Genomic DNA, 15,670 nt, shown 5'->3' on the forward strand with positions numbered 1-15,670 from the left:
AATGGAAAATGGGCCGTAAACTGAACTAACAAAATTTGTATTTTCAAAAAAATTTAATTGATTGTTTTGAAATGAGTGTAATTATTGTTGACGACCGAGTGCAAAATAATTTATCCCATAATGACTAAGTGGAAGTGTAGATACCGTGTAATATTCTATTATCGCATTTTTTTTATTTAACTGATGTAAATATGTTTGATTTTTAACTATTTTTATTTTTATTTTTAATAATTATATTCCTGTTTCCTGTTGTATTGAGCTGCTGTAACGCAAAAATTTCCCCCATGGGGGATCAATAAAGTTTATCTTTATCTTTATCATACTTTGAATAAGATTTATTTTAAATTGCACTAAATATAATTTAGTGTATGTGAGGTCGTAGATGTCATTTCACCATCTTGGATCCGAAGTACCAACTAACAAACAAAATCTACTATATATACTTTCAAAACCCATAACGGAGAGCCATACTGTTGCAGAAAAAACTTGTTGCTGTATTAAAATTATTGATGTATAATGATAATATCACAGATAATTTCTCTTAAAACTCTCATAAAACTTTAATGGAAAAAAATCTTTGTTGCAAATGCAATCATAATAAGCAGATGTGTGAATTACTAAATCATTTATCATGGCCAAATATGTGTTGTTAGGAAGTGGAAAAATGATTAACTAGTTTAATTGAAGAAAAGATTGCAAATTATATATATGTATATAGATATAGATATAGAGATGTATATAGATAAGTGGGTAAAACTGTGTAGAATTATGAATGAGTACAGATTTGGGAAAGTCTGTTTCTGGGACCCTTGAGAGAAAAAAAAGAACAGAACCATTGTTATACACCAATTTAATATCTCGGCAGTTGCTGATAAGTGGAATAAAATAGAGTGCTAATGGCTTTTTCAAAAATCTCTTGATGTGTAAACTGTGTGTAAAGTCTAGACATTTTATCTTCTATACAAGGAAGAGATATCAGACACCTTAGGTTAGAGATATTTTAGATTATTTGAGAGCCCATTTTAAATCCTTATGTGCACAATATTTACACCAAAATATAGCATCTATCCTTCTGGGAATAAGAAGCTCCAGCTTTAGTGTTCCTCCTAGCTTTTATTTATACAGTTCTTCCCAGTTTTCCCAATAAAGAGTGATTGAACTTTGCAGGGGTGCAAAACACTTTATCTTGATGTTTGATGACATCACTCCCCTGCTTCCTGCTGTTTGGTGTCGACATCATGCTCGCTGTCGTCTGAGTAGTTCTCATGATCGTCTGAGTAGTGGTAACTGTCATCTGAATAGTGTCGATCATCCCCCTGATCATCCTGATCTGAGAGCTGTCTGCTGGCGTCCTCTCCATCGTGGTGATTTGATGAAGCCTCATCACTACCTCCTCCTTCCTTTGGGTCTACTTCAAGGTCTTCATCATCCAAAAAGACTTTTCTGTAGAGAACAGGTTCATGTCCAGTGTCTGTCTCATCTTGGTCACTAACAAACATAAGAAAATCATCTGATTAGACTATTAATGTAGCTTTACCATTATTTATTAATAGTAATCACACAAACAGCTTGATATACAGAGTTCAATTTTCAGCACAAAAATAAATATTTAAAAATAAAATGATTATTTTTCTGATTTACCATCAAACATAAAGTTTGTTAATTTAAAGTCTTAAAATCAAGAGAATCATAAACAATTCCTTTATTAAAAAAGACATATTCTCTCTTTGAGGTCAGTTTTTCCCTTTTTAATTTATGAAAATATTAAATGGGAGAAGAGCAAACCTGGAAGCAGCTCAAAAAGAAATATAAGAACAAACTAGACTGGGTGGTATCTTACTTTAATCATATTTGACATAGTAAAGAAAACAATATAATTGACTGGCTAATTCAGTGTGGCATCAGCTTTATCCCCAACATAATGCTGGTTTCACACATACATTTCCTCTCAGTCATCCAGGTCATGGTAAATTTCAAAGCTTGATCCAAAGGCAACTGGACTTCTATAACCTAGTCCAATTGCCTTTGGATCAAGCATAGAATTCCTCTCACTTATTCTGTTTTGTTCATTCATTTGGCCTAATCTTATTAATACCTCCCAATGTAAATTTCTATGAAATAATGCAGCCTCTTCGTATGTGTGAAATTGGGGTGGACAGATGTGCAAAAACTGCAGTGGCTGTTTGTTTGATATGTTAAACTTGCTCTAAAAATCTTGAAAAAGAAGACAAAATGGTCTATTTAAACTTGCTTATACTTTGTTCCTACCTTCAACCTTGTGTTTCATTTTTATTGTTACTTCCCTCATCCTTTAGCCATCTCAGGGACCGTAACATAAGGCCAAGATTTGAAAATACCAAAATTACATTGTAAGGAATTACACTGGCTGGGTCTGTAAACTTGAGCGTCAAGATAAGTTTGCACCACATTAACATCCCATATTTACCTCGCTTGTCCGCTGGAGGACGAGGAGTCTCCTGCTTTTCCTGCCTTGCTGCTGATAAACTCTTCAGTTACTTCACATCCATGCAGAGTGTCTGTGTAGCGCTTCTGTGCTGTTTGTTTTGCATTCTTCTGTTATAAAAGCATCAAATAAAATGTGTGAGTAAAGACATTGCAATAATGCTGTTTGTAATGGAACAACCCACACAGATGCTCTCACACTGTTGGATAACATCTGTCTAGGATATTAATGCTATCCTGCAATTAAGGCAATAAATTCTCCAAATCTTAGTTCATTAACATTTCCTTAAATTGACCTAGTCCTGGCATCAATTTTCAGCTCACCATTTCCTGAACAGCATCTATTATATAAAAGCAGCTTAAAACCTATGAAATGTGTCCCTGAGGTGCACCCTGCTTAATCATGTGATAAAGTCTAAATGGAACCATAATTTATGAAAAGAAAACATACAAAAATTGAGAAACAATATAAGAAAAAAAAACACCAGTACCCTATTTAAAAGCAACTTTAACTTCACAACACATACAAAGATACAGATAGATTAATCTGGGGCCCGTTTCAGTAAGCAGGTTTTGTGCAAACACTGAGTCACTTAACCCTAAAAATGAGGGAAACTTTTCTGTTTCAGAAAGAGAGGTCACTCAAACCTGAGAAAGATGGGTAACTCAGCCTGTTCCAAAGAGGGAGGTAACTTAGCTCTTAGTCAGTTACTATGGTAACTGAGTCTGTGAACCTAACCTGGTCGGGAGAAGGTTTTCTTTAATGAATCCTGAGTTTCTCCCAGTCTCCTCCCTCTTTCAGAGCCAGAAACACTGCTTAATTTCCTCATTCTTTCATGCAGTCTGTATCACACTCGTGTTAGTGGATATTCACTGTTTTTCTGAATAAAAGTCTAGTGAGCTTTTACTTCAACAGCAAATAAAGATGAGGTTTGTGGGAAACAACTTCAACGAATGTAAATTGCAGGATCTCCTATTTAGTGGTTATCCAGAAAAAAAACAAAAAAAAAACAAACACAGTCAAGCAGTTTGTTCAGCAACGATTAAATGTTTGACGTGTATTTTTTTGTTACAAGGATACCATCTTTTCAGTTCCAGCATTTATTTTTCTACCACTTTACATTCCTCTTAAGATTTATTTTCTTGTCTTCTTGCCATACATGACTATATTTGTGTTTTTTAATTCACCTGTGCAACCTGCTCCAACAGCAGTGGCCTCCCTTTCACTCTTTGCTTCATCTCTTTTATCTCCTGCTGGTACTCCTTCCTACGCTGAAGTTCTTGTTTCCTGGGGAAAACACAGTATTATAGTTTATGCTATTCCACTCACAATAGTTAGGCTCTTGGTGTGTTCATGCTGTTGTTTAGTGTACCTGAATTCTTTGAGTTTGGTTTGCTGAGTCTGTGATAGCGCCTTGTGGGGGTCATTGGCCTGGGCACGTTTCACTACCACCCTCTGCAGCTTCTTCTCCCTCTGCCTCTGCCTCTCCTTCCACCGCTCCTCCTCCTCCTCTGCCTTCTTCCTCTGCTCCAGGACCTTTCTACTCAGGAAGACAATCTGGTCACGAATGCTGAAAAGTTTAGAAGAGGTGGGGACTTGGATAGGGCAGGATGATGGCTATGGGTTGGGTGTGAGGTTGTGGGTAAAGTGCAGGGGGTGTTGGGAGTTCCATTTGGGATTTCGAACACAGGGCGTGTTTAGGTCATGATTTCTAAACAGGATATTTGAGTTCTGTCTATCTTAAACAAAATACCGGAAGCCTTTGGAGTCTTCAAACAGTACCTCACAGCCTCATGGCGTTTCTTGGTAGCGTCTGTGACTTTGGTGGGCAGGGTCTCCAAGCTGCCAGAGAGGGATGAACAGAGGCTTGAGTTTGGCGTTCGAGCTGGCCCAGGGCTGATGTGTGGCCATCGCAGCATCCGAGGGCTGCCCTGCTCTTTCTCTATGTCAGCCAGGATGCGTTCACGGTGCGAGGATATCTGTGATGTTCTCAATTCAAAGGGTTCACATGCAGTTGTGGGTTTTATCTCTTTTTGTTTTTCAAGTTGTTTTCTGAAGCGTCGGTAACTGGCGTCAAAGTCAGGTACCTCCTTGTTTATTTCGGGTTTATGGGAGAAATTGTCATCTCCTGCAGAGCTGCTGTCTTTGGTCTTTTTGCGATCACTGAGTCGTCTTGCAAGCATGCTAGGAGGCATTGAAGCACTGTGTAGAAGTTCCTGAGCTCTCATCTGTATCTTTATGGACCGATACAGCTGCTCCTCTTTCATCTGCTCCCCCGATGCTGCTGCGTACACAGACTTTGGAACAGGTTTGGCCTTGAAGGGTTTGGTTTTCTCCTGGTTGGACTGTTGTGCTTGATGTAGCTGTTTCTGCTCCTTTTTCAGCCGCTCCCTCTCCAGAAAGCTGAACGGCTTTTGGTTGGTTTGATGAGGCTGTTCTTCACGCTCTCTTGTTGATCGACGTCGTTCCTCGTTCCGCTCCTGAAGCTCTTCATAAAGCGGCAGGTGAATGTGAGCAGGTACAGGGCTGGCTCTGAACTTTCTCTGGCACTCTGTCAGGTCTTCCAGCTGTCGTCTCAGTTCTGCGTTCTCTTGTTCAATCTCTGAACGCGTCTTAATGCCATGCTTTCTCCTCTCAGCCTCTCGCAGCATCATGTGAAAAGGTTTGGGTATTGTCACTCTGTGCTTCCAGAGATCATGCTCTCCATCTTTTTGCCCATGCCTCTTTTTTCCTTTGCCTTTTTGTTGTCTCTTATGGTGTGTTGGCAGGCTGTGCAGCGAAGAGGAAGAAAGGTGGCGATTGTGAGGGGACAGTTTGAAGTCCTGCCACATGTTCTTGATGTGTTCTTTGGGAGAAAAAAGCAGGCCTTTCTCCACATAATTGCTGGCAGCTTCATCTTCCTCTGAGGGATCTAACTGTCCAGAGCTTCTCCTGAGTTCAAAGGCAGAATAGGACTTCCTCAAAAAGCGAGAAGCTTCTGGGCTGTTGTTTGACCACAGGAACCTGACAAAACACACATGAATGACTGTTACTATGACAATTTACCTATCAGAATCAGAAATTGACACATCACTCTAAATCACCATGGTGCTATGTTTACTCTTAGCAAAGATATATTCTGAATTTCTCCTCTTTCCGTTACCATAATTGAGCTTATCTGATTTAGTTTTTTTAGATTATAAACCAAGTTAAAATTTGTATTTGTTTTGTCGTTGTGTTTTCTTACTGTAAAGTGATTCTATGCAAATAAATTTTGATGATTGATTAAAAGTCTGATTAAGCAACACCTAAATGTGAAATGAAGTAAGATTTAGTAATCACAGTTATTTTTATGGAAGGCGTCAACTCTGAGCAAAAGCTTGAGAAGCCGATACATATTCATTTCATTTTAAAATTACGAAGAAAAAAAATATCCTACAACCTTTGCCCGGTCTCCAGTGTTGCCATGTCCAAAGGTTCCATGGACTTGAGCTGCAGCTTCCGCCGGTACATACTCTCCAGCTCTGCCATGGTGCGCAGGTGAGCCTTCTTCAGCTCCTCCAGCTTGCTGTAGTACTCCTCGTTGGAGAAGAAGATCTCGCTCAGATCGAAGCGGTCTCCTGCTGCCCTGAAGTCAGTCAACATAAAAGGAGCGTCCTTCCCTAGGCGATCCTCGTCACAGTAATCAGAGCCTGAGTCCTCATACTCCAGCTGAAAAGGTAACAAGATAATTAAAGCTAATTTTCTAATCAGTGATCACTTTCTGTCCAAATCTTGAGTAATAAAGTTGTCTCAACGGGAAATATTTATGATTTCACTTGTGCATTGTATGATTTTTTTTATTAATGATAATGATTTCTTTATGATTCATGATGTAGCCTACAACAAATATATATGTTTCTTTTTGTTTTAACCGCTAGGCCTCCTGGAGTGGAACCAACTTGCTCAGACGCATTCAGTCTCCTCCAGGACTAAGCCTATTACTGCCTATCCTAAACTGCAGCTCCAGTGACGTGGGCCATATGGTGAAGCTTACCACCAAAGAGCTCAACAAACAAATCAGTGTCATGTCAAGGTGTCGGGCTCTATTGCTGCAAATCATGATGCAGTGTTTGTCAAGAAGGTCATTGAAATGGGAAAACTGCTGCATGCATGGGGGAAGAGCAGTGTTGCTGTCAAAAAATGATTATAAATTGTTTGGGATTATAAACCAAATGTTGAGTACGGTAAGCTATTTAAGACGGAAGTCCAAAAATAGTCCAGCCAACAAATTATACAGGTGAAATCCTTTCCACCACGCAGACTGACCTAGAACTGTCAGAGTCTTGTCAACAGTGCAAGATCAGACACTGAGTCATTGTTTATCTCCAAAACAAACTATAACTGTATTGGTACAATAAAAACGTTTCAACTTAATTACATTAAAATGTACTGCTGGAGGAAGGGAAATCATATTATATCTAATGGCTTTATTGTATATTACACCATCCAAGGATAGGTAGGAATCCAATTTTAGGAGGAACTTGACCTCTGTGACTCAAAATCACTGATTTAAATATATGTGAAAGCTTTAGGAATGTTAATAAAGATAAAGGTAGAGGTAAATCCTAAATCACTCTAATACATTGTGTTACCTCTGGTTCGTGTGAGATCCTACTTTTTTCTAATAAATAAAGTCAATGTTTGCAAAAGTTGAAGTGTTTTTATTGCCATTAAGTTACAATATGGATTGTTTGACATTTTGTTGGCATTAGTGTTAATCCCCTCTGTATAATTTTACAACACCATTAATAAGAAAATATCTTAATCATGGAAGTCGATATTTCATCCTGTCACAATTTCTCCCTGTAACTTTGTTGAGTTACCAGGCTTTAACTTTGACTGACTTGATGAATGCGTGGCAGTAATGAGTGGTGACAGAGATTTTGTAGTTGTTGTGTACACTTAAGTCGATATTGTTACATTCGCACTGCTTCACACCCGCTTTTCTGCTGAATGGTGTAATTTTGCTTTGTGAGTTTTATCGTTGTTTTTACCTCCTCGTAGTCCCGGTTGTCCATATGACCTGTAGCCGTGTAGGGCAGCACTCGCTCCCTCTCGTATGAAGCTAAAGGCGCTTTGGTGTGCGGGTCCACCGGCGTCTTCAAACACGAAGTTACAAGAACGTTGGCCCGGTGAGGATTTGCCATGACTTCGCAGAACTTCAGTATATATTGTTTTAATTCAACGTAATTAAAGTCAGGTTTGGTGGGAAAAGTCCCTAGAATAGCTAACAGAGTCGCTGTCCGCGTGCTGAAACCTGTGTCGGTATCTAGGCTGAAGGGTGTCTCCTTGGCAACGCAGCTAAGCTTGGTTGGGAAGGAAGTGACGAAGCGAGAAAGGCGCTGAAGCATTCCAACTGCGTAAACTATTTACGGGGGAAACATGCATATTATGCATTTAAGTCATGCATATGTTTTAAAACTAAATACACGTTGGTTCTGGTTATATTAAGAACTTTTTGAATTTCCGTAACATTTTATTTAACTTTTCAAATTAATCATTTAAAAAAAACTATTCCTATTATTTTCCAGATTTTCTTAACTATACCACGACGCCATAGAAGACCATTTGAAATAATAAATCTTGAATATACAACTTTTCTTTTATTCATATTTTGAGGCATATTTAATCAATTTTCATTCATTTGAATTAATGGATTAACTGGATTTAAACGTTTTTCAAAAACATTGTGCATGTATTCTTTTACTGAAGAGTGCGGTTCTTAGTTTCACAGTGGAATCATTTTGGTTTATTATCTTAATTAATCATGGATTATTTAACAGTAGTTAGTTGAGTGAATGGCTTTCCAACAAAATAAATTTAAATCAATACAAATGATTTATATGTAACGATATCCGACATATGCATGAATCAAATAAAATGGCCTCCATTTTATTATAGTGGATATTATTTTAGAAATCATATCAAGCACATGAACTAGAAATCCTTCATTTTGCAGCATTTTTAAGTGTTTGAAATTTCTGTGAAACACCATCAAGACCCTTAGAAAAAAAAAAAGAATTGCACATGCAACAGCTGAATTGTCAACAAACAAACAAGCCTTTTTTTATTAAATTATGCAACGTAACAGTTACAGGGGAAATCTAAACAGACAGATGTTGACAGAGTCCTTTGATCCCTCGCAGTACGAGCAGGCTTAGTACAGAACTTAAAGGACAGACTCAGACTTCTTATCGGGTGTTCACCTGCAATGAGATATATAGATTATCAGACCTAACATGGAATACAGTATACTCAGGTTTAGCATGAACTATGCTATTGATTTAGCACAGTTAAAAACATAATCTTTGAAATGTATTTTTAATTCATAATTTTATTAATGCCGACTCTTACCACGTCGTCGATCTTGAGGATGCTGCGGACCGTCTCTGTGGCCAGGGTCAGTGCACTAATGGAAACCAGTAAAGGCTGCACCACCAGTTCCTCCAGGATGTTGGAGATTCCTCCCTGTCAAATGCAGACATTTAACCAGTCAGTCAGTTAGATTACAGCAGAGAAAAATGTTTAAATAGACAGAGAATGAACTGCCTATTTTAATGTATGAGTTATGGAGTGAGATAATGCTGCGCCATCAATACATGTAATTTACCTGTAGAGGGAAAAATACAGTATCACAATTTACTTAAATCAGGTTCTAAGAGGCCAAAGCAAAGTCAGTAAATTGTTTGTTTTCTCCTATTAACAGTCCAAAACAAATCTGTTCACTTAGATACATCAGCCAGAAAATGTGTGACTGGAAGCTGACATTTTCATGAATAAATAAGTTAAACAACAGACTTGTTTGAGCATGAAGGCAAAGTCAGACTTCACTGTGTTACTAAATAATCATCAAAAATGTAATCTTAAGTAGTAGAGCCAACCTTGCGGACGTTAATGCCTGCCATCTTTTCTCCTTGAGCGTGCCTGTTGCGGAGCTCCGTCACAGTGGAGATGGGGTTGAGACCAGCGTTCTCAGCCAGCGTGGAGGGGATCACTTCCAGAGCGTCGCTGTACGCCCGCACGCAGTAGGCCTCCATGCCGCCAAGCTCACGCGAGTATTCTGCCAAACGCACTGCCAGCTCAATTTCTGGAGCACCACCACCAGCTATCAAAGCCCTGAGGAGCAGAGCAGGAGGGAAATAGGTGTAGAGAGATAGTTAATAAAAATATCTAACTCAATCCTGAAGGATAATCAGTTCATTTCTCAATTCAGAACGAGGCCACGTGCTACTTCTAGGTCAAAAAACACAAGAAGCTAAATGATTGGACAGGTTATAAAAAAAAAAAGGCAAAATTACTCCTTAGATTACCTAAACCACTTTTCATTTAAAGGCCAAACTAAAAGTAAGTGCACCTTAATGAAATGAAAACTGTGTCAAGTTTAAGCAGGTCAATCTGTTAACTGATGATGTTGACAATCCAGTTTGAACCAGATTTCTTCCAGATCAGTTTGAACAACTTGTGTAGCCTTTTTGCAGATTTTAGTGTTAACAAATGTCAGCCATTAAAAAGATGAATATGACATCAAAAAGACTGATCGTAAGAAGTTGACAGATTAGTTCTCAGAATGTGTCATTTATTAAAGTTGTATGAATGCTCCTCAGCCAAGTTGCAGAAACAACCAGAGAATAAATGGGGAGCTTCCCACTTTAATGTTCCTCAGTTCGTTACACTCATGCAGGATTTACAGCTACATGAGTGCCTTTGTCAGAGGTTAGAATATGAGCTTTCCCCCACAGTTTTAGTGATTAGTTAGCTTTTTGTGAAATAAACCAACCTCTTCTTGACCAGGCAGCGGATGACACACAGAGCATCATGGATGGAGCGCTCGGCCTCCTCGATCACCAGCTTGTTGGAGCCTCGAACCACGATGCTCACCGTCTTCCCAGGACTGGAGCAGCCTGTGATCTGAAGTCACATCAGTGTCAGTTTCTCACTTTTGTTTCTGCTGTTATGTTTTTAAAGCCTGAAGTATAATGCGCAACTTAAAACCATTAGAATATGTGGTCCTATTCATGTAAGATCTTAGCAGAAAGACCAGAGTGCTTACCTTCACCAGCTTGCCAGAGCCGTCCAGGTTGACCTCTTCAGCAAGTTCTGCTGTGCCAAGTATCTCTGGAGTGAAGTGGTCGATGTGAGCGATGGGCTTGGTGCCAATAGTCTGGATGGGAGGTAAGATTTTACTTTACTATGAGTTTGTTTTTCTTTGCAAAAATAAACAAATCAATGAGAATTGTCTTGATTGTTTATTATTTTAATCAGGGTGTCAAGATTCTCCAAGTTTTAATAAGTCATGAAAATACTGGAAGAAGTCAGTAATAATACAATGAAGAATAAGTATGGCATCAAAAACTACTAAAGATAGCAATTTGATTTCAATGAATCTTTCCACAATAATAATAAAGGTCGCAAATCTAGTTAATAAGCTATCTTACTTGTGAAGTTCCCATGACTTAATGAAACACATCAAACACATGCAAACTGCTCACAGGTAAGCCTCATGATACATACCAGTACTCACACACACTCCTCTGTCATGAGCATAATGCAAGACACCAACACGGACCCTTAACACTTTATACATTTGTGATTTAATCCTGGGCCACACCAGAGGAAAATTAAGACCTTTATGAATTTCATTTGAGACTTTCCTACTCTGTAGTGCTTTTCATCACTCTAGGAGCAAATGATTGCTTAAATATTAAGCAGAGTCCAATTAGTGGACTGATTTTCTTTTATCTCGTCGGTTAACTTGAAGCAATAATGATTTTACCAAAACACTACTATGTCATTTGTGTGAGGATACATCCTACCAAAGAAGCATCACAGCTTTTAAATGTTCCATTTCTTTAAATCAACACGTGTTTACATCATCTGACGACTGCAGAAAAACTAAAATATTAAGATAAAACTGCCCAGTTTGGCTTCTCCGTAGCGCACAGCAATAATGTAAATTAGCATTTTTACCTTATGGCCTTCGTCTAATAGTTCCTACTCAGCCAAAAAACTTCACATTGTGATGTTGACAATCCAGTTTGAACCAGATTTCTTCCAGATCAGTTTGAACAACTTGTGTAGCCTTTTTGCAGATTTCGCTGTTTTAACAAATTCACAGCAACTAAAAAGATGAATATGACATCAAAAAGACTGATCATAAGAAGTTGACAGATTAGTTCTCAGAATGTGTCATTTATTAAAGTTGTATGAATGCTCCTCAGCCAAGTTGCAGAAACAACCAGAGAATAAATGGGGAGCTTCCCACTTTAATGTTCCTCAGTTCGTTACACTCATGCAGGATTTACAGCTACATGAGTGCCTTTGTCAGAGGTTAGAATATGAGCTTTCCCCCACAGTTTTAGTGATTATTTAGCTTTTTGTGAAATAAACCAACCTCTTCTTGACCAGGCAGCAGTCAGATCACAGATTTTGAAATTGCTTTCCCTCTTTGCTACCACTGACTGACAGATTACACTATTTCAACAGTTTTAGTGCTCCTGTTTTAATACCTATGACACTCACCTTGCAAATAAACTCGATATCCTCTCTCTCAATCTCCTTCACCACCATGATCTTCATTTTGTTGAGGAAGTGCAGGGCGAGGTCGCTCAGGGCGTCTCTGTTAGGAGGACAGCTTGTTATATGCATGGATCATGTTTACGGCCCATATCTGAAGTTTGACAGCAGGACACACGGCTGTTATCTGTTCCCATGTTAGCCCTGTTTGTATACCTGAGGATGGACTTCTGGATGAGCAGCACATTGCAGCCGGCCTTCTTGATCTGTTTCACCATGTTGAGGATGTAAGCGCGCTCCTCCCTCAGTACGCGGTCCATCTGAGCGTAGTCAGACACCACGATCTGATTGTCCATCTGAACGCCAAGAACACAGTAACACAGGTCAGTAAAAAGAGAAGACGCATGTGTGTGTGTGTGTGTGTGTGTGTGTGTGTGTGTAAAAAGAGAACAGAAACAAGGAGAAATGCACCAATCCACTTTTTTTCCAGTTCCGATCCGATTCCAATACGCATATACTGATACCACTACCGATATTTTATATCATAACTTATAATGTTATTGTTGTTGGTGTTATGTGTAAAGCTACACAACGCTGTAGTAAACCCAGCATTGCGCTGGCTTCACAAACAAACAGGAAGCAGCAACAGCTGTCCGTTTTTTCAAATTAAATCTTTTTAATTGAAGTGTAAGAATTGTACTTTTGATCACATAAAAAGGGGCTGTTTCATCTCGTCTGAACGTTGCAAAAAAAAAAGAAGAAAAAAAAATATATATTTTTTTAAATCGAGCTATGTCCTGTATCCTGTGAAACTTGACCAAAGATTAATTTCCTGATTTAAGTTTGCACATATTTTTCCTTTCTCCACAGAGTGATGATGCCTTCCCCTCAATATAAAGTCCAACATGAAACAAAATTAGCAGCATACAGAACAAATGATATCAGGTGACTCACATCAGTTTTAGGAGGAGACAGACAGAACTGGATCAGACCAATCTTTGCTTTCTCCACTCGGGTCACACTGCTGTTGGCCACCCTCTGGGTAAGCACCAGGCCTTCAACGAGCTCACAGTCATCAATGGTCCCTCTATAGCCACAATAAAAAAGAAGAAAAATATTGGTCTTAAATTTCTGTACCTTGGTTCATCTTTAATCCATTTGCATCAAATACATGCTCCTTCACCAGAAAACATCCCAAACATGACTTTCAAGCATCCCTTACCCGAGCTTCTTGATGATCTTGATGTCATGGAGGTCGACTCCAGTGGCAGTTGCAGGGTCGATGACTCTCATGACGGCGTCCACACTCATGGGTGCCAGCAGGCTGGAGTACTGCGATACCACCTTGGAGCAAAGCGATGTGGTGGCACTGTTGAGCAGCGTCTCACGGTCGCTCAGATGCACCGGCCGGCTCATGGCTGTCAGCACCTCTACGCCCTTCTCCACAGCCTTCTGGAACGACTCTGAGATGATGGTTGGGTGGATACCTGATGGATGGGACAGCAAGTTAACATTAGTGCTAAAATACAGAAATGTCAATATGGAGAAAATAATCAATGAAAATTGGATTTTTCACCCCATAGATCTATAAAGTCAATTAACAAGCAAAGATACAAAAACTCCAGTTTCTAAGAAGTTTGAGGCATTGAGGTCAATTTGTTTAATTTTGAAAAAGTACTTTCAACATCATTTTAGATAAAGTATCTTTGGACATAAAAGCAATTTTAATTGTGCGAAAAAGAGTTGTGAACTTTTACTGTTTACTGACATCAGACAAAAAAAATCAGATATTACTTTTCTTTCCTATCACTTATTTGCCAACAACGTTCAGCATTCCCTACTACTCCACACATAAGCATAACTACTGAGATTAGAATTTAAAATAATGAATTGACAGTCATTTATTGTATTTGGGGTCAGTTTTCTGTCCTCTGCAGCTCTCACCTTTCTGCAGCAGTTTGTAGCAGGCGTCCAGCAGGGCTCCAGCGATCACAACCACAGAGGTGGTGCCGTCACCAGCCTCGATGTCCTGGGCTTTTGATAGTTCCACCAGCTGAAATACACACAGGTACACATTTCAACCCAGGTTTGAAAAACTAGTTCATTTACTTCACAGTGACTTGTATTAAAAAAGGTCAATTAACACTTGAAATTTTGGTTTGAATACAGAATTTGTCTGTCTTTGATGCAGGAGAAAAAAAAAAACACCATCATGGAGCGTCAAGCAGGACATACCATTTTGGCTGCAGGGTGGAGCACCTGCATCTGCTTCAGGATGGTGGCTCCGTCGTTGGTGATGGTCACGTCACCTTTCTCATCCTGGATCTGGAACAAACAAAAACACAAGCGTCTACTTTAGAAAAAAAAAAAAGGGATAAACTGGGAGTAGGTAGATGAAACATAAACCCTGTTTACTGACCATCTTGTCCATTCCTTTGGGCCCCAGGCTCGTTCTGACAGCATCTGCAACAGCTGTGGAAAAAAGAAGAAGCAGGTGATGCTTCATTACAGCGGCCATGACAGACTCATTATCCATGTTTCCACAAGTATGAAAAATACTAAACATTGTGTGGTGGGGTTTTTGGGGGCTCTAAAAACACTGAAAAATGAAATCTCTTATTAAATTTGGTCTTGTTCTCTTGAGTAAAAAGAGCTCAGGATATAAAAGCATGTTCCAAGACTGCAAAAATAATTAAGCACATAAATAATTCACCAGCCGGACAAAAGACACAACCAATCAAGCTTTGATAACCCATTTTACTACAAAACTATACAAACTTTACACTACCTTTTCTGGCTTTGATTTCAACACATATTTTATTGCATTCATTTGCATCTTAGCTTCTGGTCATATAGAGAACACAGCACTTCAGGGTACTGGATTAGCTTCTGGTCATATAGAGAACACAGCACTTCAGGGTACTGGGCTAGCTTGTGGGATTGTGTTGAGTCATGAGCATCTTGCACGGAAGAAGCATCACCAGACTCCTGCTCGACATCCAGTTAGGACAATTAAAGTGGCTTTCTGCTCGCTAATTTCAGCTGCACTGGTACCCAATTTCAGTTTTACTTCCAACATGATGAATACAAACACTGGTAACCGAGCAGGGTCGTTAATTAAGATTCCGGAACAGATTTAATCTAATACCCTGACAACAATGAGTAACGGTGTCCGGCTCAGCCCAGTCTGGAGGGATGGTAACCACATAAAAAGGTGATATTCTGTCGTGAATGTTAGTCTTTTCACACAGCTTCTACAACTTTACACCCACCTTTAGCAGCTGAGATGTTACTGAACCTAACCTGGGCCGGCTTGTCGCGGTCCACATACGCCCCTCCTTTGTTTCTGCTCATGTTTGAAACTCTCGCAGCGGACTTTACTTCTGGCATCGTGACTTAATTATCGATGGTAAATGTGAAGAGAAGTCTTTAGATAGGGACTGATTCGTCCCGGAGCTTGAGCACCGCGGTTCGGCTTCGGATGGACTCAGATTACGGTATCTCTACCCGGTCCCGTTTAGAAATTTCTAGAGCCGCCGACTGCTGCATGGAGAAGAAGGACCCGGCTGTCAACCCGCCCAGCGCTTGGAGATGACGTATTCAGACAGTAGCTATCAAGTACCGACGCGCAAAAAAAAGAAAACATGTCGCAGTTTTCTTAACTTTAATCTT

At 39.4% G+C, this 15,670-nt stretch overlaps 2 protein-coding genes across 2 annotated transcripts; both read right to left on the reverse strand.

Moving 5' to 3' along the window:
- Positions 1–553: 553 nt before the first annotated feature.
- On the reverse strand, positions 554–8,377 carry fam161a (FAM161 centrosomal protein A). The gene is made up of 7 exons (XM_029278414.2): positions 7,480–8,377; positions 5,886–6,154; positions 4,247–5,467; positions 3,837–4,004; positions 3,652–3,751; positions 2,447–2,574; positions 554–1,488 (listed from the first exon to the last, which is right to left on the reverse strand). Exons 1-7 carry the CDS (start codon positions 7,834–7,836, stop codon positions 1,203–1,205), a joined length of 2,529 nt encoding a protein of 842 aa, XP_029134247.1. The 5' UTR covers positions 7,837–8,377; the 3' UTR covers positions 554–1,202.
- A 145-nt stretch (positions 8,378–8,522) lies between these two features.
- cct4 (chaperonin containing TCP1, subunit 4 (delta)) lies at positions 8,523–15,537 on the reverse strand. Its single transcript, XM_020639648.2, has 13 exons — positions 15,271–15,537; positions 14,418–14,470; positions 14,234–14,323; positions 13,943–14,051; positions 13,221–13,485; positions 12,953–13,085; positions 12,215–12,354; positions 12,005–12,101; positions 10,536–10,646; positions 10,263–10,393; positions 9,367–9,601; positions 8,840–8,953; positions 8,523–8,691 (listed from the first exon to the last, which is right to left on the reverse strand). Exons 1-13 carry the CDS (start codon positions 15,386–15,388, stop codon positions 8,677–8,679), a joined length of 1,611 nt encoding a protein of 536 aa, XP_020495304.2. The 5' UTR covers positions 15,389–15,537; the 3' UTR covers positions 8,523–8,676.
- Between the last annotated feature and the right edge of the window lie 133 nt (positions 15,538–15,670).

Source organism: Labrus bergylta, chromosome 1, assembly GCF_963930695.1.
Source record: "Labrus bergylta chromosome 1, fLabBer1.1, whole genome shotgun sequence".
NCBI classification, from domain to species: domain Eukaryota; kingdom Metazoa; phylum Chordata; class Actinopteri; order Labriformes; family Labridae; genus Labrus; species Labrus bergylta.